The sequence below is a fragment of the Ursus arctos genome, unplaced genomic scaffold, assembly GCF_023065955.2.
Source record: "Ursus arctos isolate Adak ecotype North America unplaced genomic scaffold, UrsArc2.0 scaffold_7, whole genome shotgun sequence".
Taxonomy (NCBI): Eukaryota; Metazoa; Chordata; class Mammalia; order Carnivora; family Ursidae; genus Ursus; species Ursus arctos.
In genome coordinates this window covers 15,597,706-15,610,880 of record NW_026623089.1, presented here as the reverse complement: position 1 = coordinate 15,610,880, position 13,175 = coordinate 15,597,706, and the positions used below count along the sequence as shown (strand labels likewise).

Genomic DNA, 13,175 nt, shown 5'->3' with positions numbered 1-13,175 from the left:
GGCTTTTGGAGGACCTGGCGCGGGGGGCGGGGGGGGGGGGGCGGGTCACCAAGGAAGCCAGGAATCTCGCGTCTGCCCTGCAAAGCAAAGGACAGACAGATGCCTCGCGCACTGCCTTCTTTACCTTCTGCCAGGGCTCCGCTTCGGCTCCCGCTCCTTGGCGGTGCTGAGCTGGGAACGCCTCTGGGCTTGCAACTCGCAGCGTGGCGGAGAGGCTGGTGCACGCCAGACGCCGGCCCCGCGACGGGGGCTCCCTGCCCTCCCGGGTCACGGGCGGCGGCTTCTCTCCGAAGCGAGGCAAACGCGGTGTGCACTGCTCAGCGGCACACACACCGGAAAACAGAACGGGGCAGGCGTTCTCACGCCTCCCTCCCCTCGCTGCGCTCACTAGTTCAACACACCAGCAAACCACTACGGGCCAGTCCAAGTTCCCACGGAAAGGAGGGGGGTAGGTTTTCTTTCTTTCTTTCTTTTTTTTAACGCAGGTTGGGGAAAGTACCATTTCTTCAGGGTCACTCAACAATTGTCTGCACTGCAGTCGCTGATAGGAATTGCCCCGAGGCAGAGGCTTGCACAGAAACCAGATTCCTCGGCTTTTTTAAGTTTCTTTCTTGGGTTTGAGATGATGGAAAGGTGTCCAAGTGCACACAGCTTTCAAACAGCTGGCAAACTTCTCCTTCAAGTCACTGCTTTTGAGGCGCATATTATGAAATCCTTTATGGAGTAAAATTGAGAGCGACTTGATTTTGATTCCCATTAGTTATTCAGAATTTTCTGGTTTTGATGGTCTTTTTTTTTTTTTTTTTTTTGAAAGAGATAGAGAGAGAAATGTGACCAAAAAAACGACCTTGCTTATCAAGTTTCCTTGATCCATATTTTCGGTATGCTTTGTCCTGTGCTCTTTTATAGTGGCCAAAAAAAATCAACAGAGACCTTCTACATTCCAGGCACTTTACAACACTAACTTCATTGCCAACTAAACCATTCTGCAGAAATCCCAGATGAGTCAGTGACAGAAGGTGAAGCCACAGGCTGTTCATGTATGTGAACAGAGAGAAGGAGCCAGAAACCCTCTACTCTGATAGCACAGCACTTTTGATGTACCCCTTTCTTAGGACGAGGGCAGGATTCTGTTATAACTCCTGTCATTTTTAATACTGCTGCAGTGATTTAGGGAAATTTTTCATGAAGATTATTTGCCCATAAATGAGCTAGTAAAAAGACCCCCTGTGTACGTGTGGAAGCAATTCCCAACACTGGTGATAAAATGAAAGGTTTTCAGCAACAAGGCAGTGTTTCTAAAATGCAGAGGAAGCTACTGGATTGCACATTATAATAATTAGAGGGCATTTTTTAGCGCGTTTTTCTTTCAAGGAGTCAAAAGCCTCGATGAATGTGCCTTCACCACACCCTCGTAGGGCCAGTTTCTCCCACTGTGATTGATCTGTTGCCCTTCCCCCACACACACCAGAATCACCCAGAGCAGGGCGGCATGTTAACATGCAGATTCCTGGGCCCAGGCCAGAATCTCTGGATGAGGCCTGGGAACCCACACTTTATAGTGGGTAACCAGGTGATTCTCATGCAAGCAGTTGTAGGATCCCAACCTTAAAACCTCAGCAGTCAGGGACTATAGTTTTTATTTCTGTGATGCCAGACCTTTGTCCTGCATTTGGGAAATTAGCAGGCAGTCAACTGTTTGTCAGAGGAGCAAAGGAGACCCTCCTTACAAAGGAAAAGGGGAAACTCACCTGGGCTCTCAGTCATGGCTGGAAGGACTGGGACATCAGAATTGGGATCACTGATCCCCAGATTTCATCTGTCTACTCTCCTGTATTTGGAGGATTGGCCCCTCTTTCAGATTTTATTTAACTACCTCTTTATCTTCCAAGATGGGGAGAAAGAGGATGGTTCACCTTCAGACTTACCCAGCAAACTACCAAATTTGTGAGTTTCCAAGTAAAAGGGGGCAAGGAATAATCACCATGTGGAGTCAAGAGGTTTGAGAAGTCGGCCTGGTTGGACAGTCCTTGTTGAGCAGTAACGAGAGGCCTTTCCTGTTGACCTGCCCCTGGTCCATGCATATGAATTTGATTTGGGTAAAGAAAATAAAGAGTAAAGAATCAAAGGGTGGGCACAGGGATCTGGTTAGGTGATTCCAGATTCTATCCATGTTTCCAAGATGCCTGCAGCTTTGCGTTTTGCTGCAGGGCCATGAAAATAGGTAGTTTATAAATCGCTTTCATTTGAAAGGCCATTCCAAAGTGTCCTTTTGGGGGAGGAATTACTGTATCGGTTCATTTCCGCTGGCCTGTATGGGCCCCGGCCCTAACCGTCATTCTTCCTGATGAGCTGGCAAGCTCGAAGCAGGTCCATCTGCTGGAATTGGCATAACATCCTTCACGAGGTGGGAAGCCGTGAGGTCCAGGAAGCAAGCACGTTCAGGTGGAAAACAAAAGAGAAAGAAGCCTGTTCCCAACAGGACAGGCAGGAGGGCAGCATTGCTGCGTGGGGCCAAGGGGACCAAATGCTCTCATGTCCCCTGGAACGTTCATCTCCTGGGCTTTGTGGCAAATTTCACATCCTTACCTGGAGAAAGCTATGCCCAGTATGGAAGTTGTCCTGGTGACCTTTGTGCCACCCAGCTCAATGCTCAACTAAGAGAGGCTTTGTGGACAAAAGCACAAGGACAAAATGGAGCAGAGGTGGCTTGAGATGCCGCCACTGTTCGTGTTCTCATGAATCCAGAAACTAGAGAAGATGGCTTGAGACTCAAAGGGCTGCTGTAATGTCCACCAGAGGCACAACCTGGACTCCAGAGAAAGGGTGTAGAAAGACACTGGGCTGTCTTGTGAGCCACCACTGGCCAGGTAGGCAGATCCAAGTGGATGGCAAGCATTTTCGAATAGTGCTGATCTTCCAGATGGAGAATGAGTCCAGGGGAGCCCACAGAAGCCAGTTTACCTCATAATTAAACTAAGATAGTGCTAGTCTTTAATGGAAAAATAATTTTTTTTTTAGTTTTTGATGTGTATAACCTGACTACTTACAAAAATGATTTGAAGTGGAAAATAGCATATTATAAGCATGCAATTAAACCAAACAGTAAAATCAAATCACACATTTAAATCAAAGAAACAAGCAAGGCTAGAGAAAAGTGACCTAAGACTTCAATAACAACAACAAATAGAGATAATTTTCCACTTGCACCTGCTGGTGATGACCCAAGGACAGCTCTGATGGGTCATCACTTCTGTGCCCAGAACCCTGGCCAGACCAAGAGACCCATCCCATCACTATGCTGTTGAGGCAGGCTGCCTCTGTACTGTCAGATCCTGATCATTTCTTAAGTTCAGTCCCACCACTGACAATCACTCTCTGACTCTGAAGATGCTGTAATAGACTTGGGCGCTTGAGCACTGGGGGGTCACCTGGATCCTACAGGGGGTATAGCTGTAGACTTGGACACCCTATTGCTTTTAGAAATGCACACTTCATCTATCTGAGAACAAGTCCTAAATCTTACATTTTCTTCTGTGGCCCCCAATGTTGGGCCACCAGCATAACTTCAATACTACTCGTTCACGTCTCTGGAAGAGTTACATTCTACTGCTTGGTTCAACTGTCACCCCCACCCCCACCAACACACACACACACACACACACACACACACACACACACACATTTCACCAGCAATAAGGTAAACTCTCTGAAGTTAACACTGAAATACAAAACATAGTTTTAACTCAAAATACAAATTCTTTTCAAAATGTCATTTCCAGATAAGGAAGTCCTTCCATTTGTGCTGACAGGAAACAGGGTGATTTTTTTCATAAACATCGAAACTTTACTGCTTGTGAACATAGTCCTGTTACCCTGGTGACACATTTCCCCTTGTCACTAATGGAGGAGAAAGTAGATAACTTTGGGTGAATCAGAGAGATTTTCCTCAAATCATTGATCACAGCAATGTGCTTATGCCCTCCTGGGCCGATTCCAAATCTGCTCACGATGGAGGGGGAAAAAACATGAGCACCACGTTACTCTCCGCAAATAAGCTGTTGCAACCAACACATCATAAACCATACGTTGAATATAAACCTAAGTTCACATTCCTGTGTTGGGAAGACTTGATATTAATCAAGTCATAGTTTGTGATCAAGGGCACAGTTCTGTGCAATGGCAACCCGTGGCCACACAGGCAACCGAAAGTTGGAATGCTCAGGAAGGGAAAAGATCTGGCATACGATGCTGCAGAAGACAGTGATTGACTTGAATCCTCGATTCTCGCCCTTTACCCACTGTTCTTCTACCTAATAAGTTAAACTGTCCAAGACTGGAAGAAAGACGGAGACAGACGAAGGAAGGGACTACCGTCACTGCTAACTATGCCGGCGGTTTTGCCTGCCTTCTTTTTTTCAAATCCTGCAGCCGTGAGAGGCGGTGACTAGTGTTCTCATTTCATAGGTAAGGAAACTGAGAATAACAGGATTCCAGCTCCCCATCTCCTGTATGTCTCTGCATAGACAGACGACAGATGATGTGTGTGTGTGTGTGTGTGTGTGTGTGTGTGTGTGTGTGTGTGTGTGTTTATACATATATATCTAAATTGGGACATGATCCACATACCTTGAAACTCATCCTTTTAAAGTATGCAATTCAATGGTTTTTATATATTCAGGTTTGTGCAACTATCATCACTAATTCAAGAATGTTTTCATCAACTCCCCCCAAAACCCTGTGCCCATTAGCAGTCATTTTCCCCATTCCCCCAGCCCCCCACAACCACTAATCTACTTTGTCTCTGTGGGTTTGCCTATTCTAGACACTGACACTTCATATAAGTGGAATCCTATAATATGAGGTCTTTTGTGCCTGGCTTCCTTCACTGGGCACCATGTTTCCAAGGTTCATCCTTATGGTAGCGTGTTATCAGCACTTCAACCCTTTTTACTGCTGAATAATACTCTATTGTGTGGATATACCACAGTTTTCTTAATTTGTATTTGAAAATGAGCCCAGTTCTATGGTTTATTGTTAAGTTCTAGTTTTAAATTAGGAAAGACGACTGGTATCCCTATATTGGCCCTGCTTTGATCTACTGAGCTCCAGAGAGTGTTAGACTGGAGCTCTGTGAAGAAAGCATGCTGTCCAACCTGAGATAGCTTCATCCATCTACAGTATTCTCCAAGGGCCGTGCCAGGTGCCCTTGTGGAGCCTACAGCTGATTAAAGGAGACAAGACACTATGAGCTATGACTGCATAGACCAGACACTGAGAGCTATGACTGCATAGACCACATGCTGAGAGCTATGACCGCATAGACCAGATGCTGTGAGCTATGACCGCATAGACCAGATGCTGAGAGCTATGACCGCATAGACCAGATGCTGAGAGCTATGACTGCATAGACCAGCCACTGTCAACTATGACTACATAGACCAGACGCTGTGGCCTATGACTGCACAGAAGTACAACAGACTCTATGAGAAGGGTCGCTGACTTTCAGTGACATTTTACACGGGTAAAAAGTAAACCAAACAAGCAGCAAATGTTTTTCATCCCCAAAATAGGTATAACAGGGCCGCTAGTGAGATGGATTTCTCCGTTTCACTGGTAATGATAAATTTTGGTCCTTCAGCAAGTTATTTTGGGAAGCAAATTAATTACCCGTGTTCTGCAATGATTACTGCCAGGTGGATCATGAAGCAGTGTGTATGTTCCTGTCTTCTGAGAACTGAGAGACCTGGCTTCTAATCGCGGTCTGTTACTAATTAGGCCCCGAGTTGCTGGCACTCAGTAACCCCATCTGTAAATGGAGGTCAGTAGTAACTGCCTTGACCACTTTACAGGCTTGTGAGAATTAAATATTTATGAGATCATTAGCAAGCGTTACAAATATTATGCAAGAGCAGGATACCGTGGTGTTTCACGGTCCCCCAAGACATAGACCATCTCAACCAACACTACCAGGGTTCCTTGATTCTTTTTCCTCTCCCTAATCCTCAAAAACATTTGGGTTCAGAGTTAAGTGGAAGCATGAATTCCTTTGAGCACAGTAGGAAGGGGAAGAACGCAGTCAGTTTTCAGTGAGAACATGGGGTGCCGTGCTTGCTTTGCGTGTGTGTGACAAAACCAAGGAAGAAAGGGGCAGGTGGCATTTCAGCCTGTGTTTTACAAATGATATCTTTGATGGTTGCAAACATACTATATAAATCATGCAAGTGCCATGGTATAATCGCATTTCTTCTCACTACATAACAGATGCACCCAGAACAAGAGCAGCCCACTGCTTGTGGTTCTTAGAGCATAACATGCTTGGAATACCCACACCAAAAGGAAAGAAGAGGCCAAGGGCCTCCACTTTATAATGTGAATTAAAATCACAGGAACATCCTAAACCTCTGTCCCTGGGCTTTATGAAAAAGCAGTCAAAAAGTTAAATGAAATAGGGGCGCCTGGGTGGCTCAGTCATGAAGCGTCTGCCTTTGGCTCAGGGCGTGATCCTGGCGTTCTGGGATCGAGCCCCATGTCAGGCTCTTCCGCTGGGAGCCTGCTTCTTCCTCTCTCGCTCCCCCTGCTTGTGTTCCCTCTCTCACTGGCTGTCTCTCTCTCTGTTGAATGAATAAACAAAATCTTAAAAAAAAAAAAAAGTTAAAACAAAATGAAGCCACTTGTTTTTAATCCCTGGGAGATTCCAGGACGAGGATTTGGCTGAATCATGTTGTGATCCCATTTCCTCCGCTGCAGGAGTTCAGCTGGAGAGGTCTGAAGCCCGTCCACCCCCTGTCCTTTTGTCTGTCCATCGTTTCCAAGTTAACGGATAAGACAGGACAGCATCACCCAGTAGGTGTGAACGGGAAGGCACTGAAGGGGCAGAGGACCCACCTCGGGCTGCATGGGAGGGTCTCACACTGTGCAGTAGACAGGCTGAAGCATCACACGCTCCCCAGAGGACACAAGTGGCACTGTAAACACTATGCCACATAAAGGCAGGTGTCACCAGCCTTTCTGGAAACAAAGGCACCCAGGACAGGAGGGTTGATTTCCTGGGTGTGGTGATGTGGGGAAGAAGGGAAAGGGAAGGAATAGGAGACCCAAGCCAGAAAAGCAGAGCCTCGCCTTGCTCTCCTCTGAGTAAGAATGCAGACAACACAGCTTTGCTTTGTCTCTGAGAGACGAGCTGCAAGAGGAAGGCTCCAGAGGCTGCAGTCTAGCAGGTGTCTGCCCAGAGAGGCCCCATCTGCAGAGGGAGCCAAGCTCCCTAGGGATGAAAGCATTTGTCTTGAAGGAATCAGTGGAGTGCTGGGTGAACACAGAGCCCTGGCAGAAGGGAACTGTGCAAGAGAGCTAGCTGAGCGACTGCTGATGGAACAGCTCAAGACTTTGGTTTGCTGATGGAACAGTCCAAGCCCAGGGGGAGGGAACAGGGACAAACCCTTTTTCTTTACCCTCAACATTTCTGGTTCCAGTCTGACGTTTTTTTTTGTTTTTTGTTTTTTTGTTTTTAATGCTGCCTTCAATTTGGAATTATTTTGTCGCTATTTTCTTTCTTTATGAAGTTGGCAGGTAACAACATTCCTGTGCCCAGGAAAGGAATTTTGCTGGAGTAAGAGATCTCCAAGGGCCAGTCACCAAAGATGGAAGGAAATTTATACCAAAGGGGTGCCCAACGTCTGCTGACATCTGTGATCTAAGCTGGAAGTCTCCTGTAGCTTCCTGCACCGTTAGCCTGCTAAAGCAGGAGGAGAGGAGAGGAGCGGTGGGGGTGGGAAGAAAAAGGGGGAGGAAGGTTGCTTCAGTGGAGAGTTTCAAGATACAGATGGAGATAGAAGGCTATTAGCAAACTCGAGTATTTCACACTAATTTGATTCTGGACTTAATTAGGAGGCAGGTTGTAAACATCTTCAGAACGCTCCTGAATTTATAGGCTAATTAGCATAAGCTTTTAAAGATGTGCCATTTATAGCAAGACCTCTCAAAAAAAGAGAATCTTGTTGCTGAAAACAAAACTGAAAGCCAGCTAATGGTAAATAAAGCAACAATCTGAGTGTATGCTCCATGCCAGTTTACAGGAAAGTCTCTCCAGGAGGAAGAACTGCTGACTCTGACCCCTTAGACCTAAGACATGAGAATTACGGAACTCAGATCCTAAGAGCCAAAGAAACTTGGAGTCAAGCGGTCCAAGGCTTCGATATATTTTTAATGCCTGTACTGAAAAACTGGGGCTCAAAGAAGTTGAGAGACTTGCCTGGGTCCCACAGCTGGGAGTTCCAGAGCCAAGAGTAGATCCCTGAGTCCCTATCACGTGGAGCCCTTTTCATTAAAACCCATGAAGACTCTCCTCCCCAGACGGTCAAGCCAAAGCTTCCTCAAGTGTCTGGAGGCATCTCAGGTGAAAGCGCCCAGAGAGGAGGCTATCGGGCACCTCTGATGCTTAACGAGGGTCACCAGATGACACTTGTCTAAGTTCCCAGATTTACTGGAGTGCGTTTGAAGGGTGGCCCAAAAGATTGTCCACATAAAGTCTCTGGAACCTTTGGAAAAAGGGCCTTTGCAGATGTAATCATTAAGCTAAGGATCTCGAGATGAGATCATCTTGGATTATCTGGGTGAGCCCTAAATCCAATGACAAGTGTCCTTCTAAGAGCAAAGGGGGTGACACAGAGAGAAGACACAGAGGGGAGGTCATGTGCAGATGAAGGCAGCGATCAGGGTCACACAGCCACAGGCCACCACAAGCTGGAAGGGGCAAGGGAGAGCTCCCCCTGAGAGCCTCTGGAGGGAGCGTGGCCCTGCTGACACCTCGTGTTTGTACTTCTGGCCTCCGGAACTGTGAGAGAGTAAGTTTCTGTGGTTTTAAGACCCCGCTGTTCAAGCGGATTCAGGAAACGAATACATTTACAATCTCTACGGATACGATCAATCAGAAAAAACAACAGTAACAAAAAAACAGGTAAGGATCACAGAACGGACAAGCAAAACATGGTATATCCATATAATGCGATATCATTCAGTCTTAAAGGAAGCAAATTCTGGCACGTGCTATAGCACGATGAACCTTGGGGACATTGTGCAAAGTAAAATAAGCCAGCCACACACACACAGACCACACGATACTATATGAACCCACCTGTAGGAGGAGCCTAGAGTAGTCTAATTCATGGAGACAGAAAATAGGACGACTGTTGTTGGGGCTTGAGGGGGACAGGGAATGAGGGTTTACTGCTTAGTAAGTATAGTATCTCCACTTTACAAGATGTGAAGCGCCATGGAGACGGATGGTGGTGATGGCTGGGCCACATTATGGATATATTTAATACCACTGAACTGTACACTTAAAAGGGATTAACATGGTAAATTTTATGGTAGGTGCATTTTACCACATTTTTAAAATGGAAGGGAAAAAAAAAAGGCAAGGATCAAAGCATTTACACATTCACAATCGTAATGTTTCAATGATGGGGTCTGAGAATGAAGGCATGGGAGGAGGGCGGAGTGTTGAGCCCCGTCCTGGTTTATACGGGTAACCGAGCCAAGCTGACTCAGAAGTTGGTCACTTGTCAGTGTGCTACTCAGGCAGGCAGGACATTTTTCTAGATCACACGCTTCTGAAGAGGTCTGCATGCCCGCTGGGTGGGTCTTGACTCTCCCAGGAAGCCCGTACAAGTGATTCCCAGAAGTCCCAACTCTTTAGGCACTGTGTGCAAAGCGTCCGCGACGTCCACCTTACAGACGGGCCTCACTGAGACCCGAAGCCAATGTGGTGAGGCGCTCCTGCTGCCACCGAGAACAGCCAGTCCAGGGGGAGCCGGAGTAAGCCGATGTGTCTTCAAAATGGCACGTTCTTGGACCTGGTGTATTTTCCACATTCCTTCTCACGGCTGTTGAACTAAATCTGACGTCATCGACAGCACCCCCCCTGCCTGCTGCCTCCCCAACTCATTCTGGGGAACACAGTTCCATCCGTGGACTGAGACAGTTGTTTCGATCCATGCCTTCTGTAAATGCGGCTGGCTCAAATCTGGGGGCTATGCTCAGTGTCTTCCCTCCGCTTTGCCTACAGCCGAACATCTGGGATATGGTTCTGATATTTTATTGTTGTTTTAAAATGCAATTTCCCCATTGCTCCCAACTCAACGGGTTTGTTTCAGTCTTTATACTGATCAAACTTGGGAACCCCAAAGGAAATGCTGTGGGGAGGGATGAGAGACATGTTCAGGGGACAGGTGGGGAGTGCCCACCACCGCACTTTGAGTCTTGTGATCTGACCACCTGGACTTCATGCTGCATCTGAATAGGGCACAATCATCTTCTCCAACAGCTTTACTGCAGGGGTGCTTCACCGAGGGCCCAAACCCTGGTATTGACCACACTTGGGCCAAAGAAAACCATTGGAAAGGCCATGAAAACTTCTTCTGCCCCCAACTGTGTGTGGAGGGTGGGTCCACCTCTCGGGTTTCCCTCCCCCCAGAGCTCTGAGTTCTGTTTTGTGTACCAAGTTCTGCAATAGTCTCCTCCCTGTCTCCACCCTCACCCCCTCTCCAACCACTTTTTTTTTAAATTCAAGGTAAAATTCACAACCCATAAAATAAACCATTTAAACATGAACAATCCTGCGGCATTTCGGACAATCACAGTGTCGTGCATTTACTGCCTCAATCTTGTTCCAAAACATGTCATTGCTCCAGTTGGGTACCAATGAGCAGTTACTCTTATTTCCTGTCCCCCTACCCCCAACTCCAGGCAATCACCAGTCTCCCTTCTGTCTCTATGGCTTGACCTCTTCTGGATATTTCATCTCAATGGAAGCAAACCATATGCAGCCTTTCGTGTCTGGTTTCTTCCACTTAGCATAATGTTTTCAAGGTTCCTCCATGTGGTAGCAGGTGTCAGAATTCCTTCCTTTTGAACGCTGCATAGTAATCCTTGTCTGTATATCCACATTGTGTTGGTCCACTCATCTATGCACGGACACTGGGTTGTTTCCATCTCTGGCTGTGGTGAACAGAGCTGCTATGGACGTGGTCCTATGTGTATCTGAGGACTCCCATGCATTCTTTTTTTTTTTTAATATATATTTATTTATTTCAGAGAGAGAGAGCACGAACAGAGGGGCAGAGGCACAGGGAGAGAGAATCTCAAGCACACTCTGAGCTGAGCACGGAACCCCACACAACCCTGAGATCATGACCTGAGCTGAAACCAAGAGTCGGAGGCTCAACTGACAGGGCCACCCAGGCGCCCTCCCGTGCATTCCTTATACCGCAACATGATCCAATCACGTTCAGCTCCAACCACAATCGCTTTAATGGCTTCCCACCATTCTTAGGATAAAGCCCAAAGTCCTGAACAGGACTCTTGAAGTCCTCATGCTCCGACCCCTCCCCACTCCCCTAGCACCATCTCTCACACCTGCGCTCCTGCCCATCTGACTTTCGTTTCTGCTCTGCTCTGGGGGCTCTGGGCCTCCGCGGAGGCTGCTCCTTCTTCCTCCTGGAACCCCCTCCCCCCTGGGTAAAAGACAACTGCTTGTGACAGTCCCTTCCTTATATCCCCAACCCAATTAGCCACACTAGGTCCTAGCACAGAGCCTTCGCTGGCCCTTCTGTGTTTCCTGGAAAGAAAGGCACCCCAGAGCTTGCCGCGGGATTGGGCAAGCCCTGCGAGACCTTGCAGTGCAATCCCAGACGCGGCCCACAGACACTTGGGGGCCTCTCAGATCTACGCCCAGTGTCTCCGAAACTCGCCCCGCTGGGAGGTTTGAAGGTGGTTATGTGGATTCGGTGCCCTGGTGTCTGTCAAAGCTGCAGAACCAGTTGGTCGCCTTCCCAGCTGCTTGGCGTCCTGACTTACGTCTTGCCCAGGACGCATTCTCCACCCTGAAATGTGGGATGGATAGGACGTAATCTTTTCTTTCTTTTTAAATCCGGTCTGGTTAGCGCCCCACAGGCTAGGCAGAAGTAGGGCAGTGACTCCGAGCTCCGGCCCCTGATTCCACAGGCCGGGCTCTGGCCCGGGGGGGGCTCCGCTCAGCCCCCCGCTGGTGGGGCCGCGGCTGAGCCTGACGGGCTTCGGCTCCGCCCAAGCCACAGCGTGTTCTGGGTCACACAGGATGCGGTTTTTTAAGGGCGGGGAAGTGTCTGCCTTCACCTTTCACCCACCCTTCCCTTGCTTCGGTTCTGAGCCCCTGCCCCCTGAGTCTGTGCACCCTCACACACACAGGTACACACACACGTGCACTCCCACACGGGCACACACAGGCATGGACGGTTCACACGGACGCATATGCACACATGAAGCACACACGTGGCTCTAACACGCTCTTCATTTCCTACTTTCTGATGTCTAAAAATAGTCTCGTAGAACCCTTCCTTCCCCATAATTCCTAGCGGTCCCCTTATCACTTTTGATAAATTGGCCATCATTCCAATTTCGCTTGAACACTTAGTAGAAACTGCCTGTGAAGACAACCCGACACGTTAAATCTCTGAGAGATCCATCATCGACAACTACTTTCTTTCCTCCAGAGGGGAAGATGAAAAAAAAAATGGAACAAGAGCCTCTATTGTGTTTCTGACGACTTCTGAGGAAAATGACGGTAGCTTTGACGGGAGCCACTTACCTCCAGGACCTTCCCTGTGATAAACTGGTGACAGGCCTCGCATTTCACCCCGAAGAGCCCCTGGTAGTCCTTTTCACAGTACGGAGCGCCATCCCTGCAACACAGAAGGGCCGTTCAGCTCCTGACGGGGCCGAGGGGCAGGGAGACGCCAGGACCATATTTCTCGGAGCCCTCTCCACAGAGTGGTAGCAGGCCGTGATTCTCCCCCACCCAGCATTCGCAAGCCTGGAGAGCTGGTCAGACACGACCACAAGGCAGGGAACCAAACGATGTGGACAGAGGGCCGTGGTTCTCGGGCTACACAGAAATGACGGCCAAATCACCACACGATCGCCACGGCCGCTTCCCTGTTGTCTCAGACCTAACCAGCAAAACGCTGGCACCATTCCCTCCCCCGCCAGGCCAGATGGGCTTCAGATGTGGTGGCAGTGTTCACCCTCCTTCCCCTCACCGCTTCCCTGAGCTCACACGCCAGCACCTCCCAGCAGTGCTGAGACGCCATGTCCTCAGCCCTCAGGGGGCCCGAGGGGCGCAGGGCCTTCTCTTCAGC

General features: G+C 48.4%; 1 protein-coding gene across 26 annotated transcripts in view; it reads right to left on the bottom strand.

Moving 5' to 3' along the window:
- The window catches only part of ABLIM1 (actin binding LIM protein 1), a 289,882-nt gene that overhangs the window by 87,779 nt on the left and 188,928 nt on the right, over window positions 1–13,175 (bottom strand). For all 26 annotated transcript variants that reach the window (XR_008958000.1, XR_008958003.1, XR_008958006.1 and 23 more), the window contains exon 6: window positions 12,626–12,719. Coding sequence is in view for 3 of the 26 variants with exons in the window: in XM_044382156.3 (XP_044238091.2) it covers window positions 12,626–12,719 (94 nt within the window). In the remaining 23 variants the exon portion in view is untranslated. The remainder of the gene's footprint in view (window positions 1–12,625; window positions 12,720–13,175) is intronic.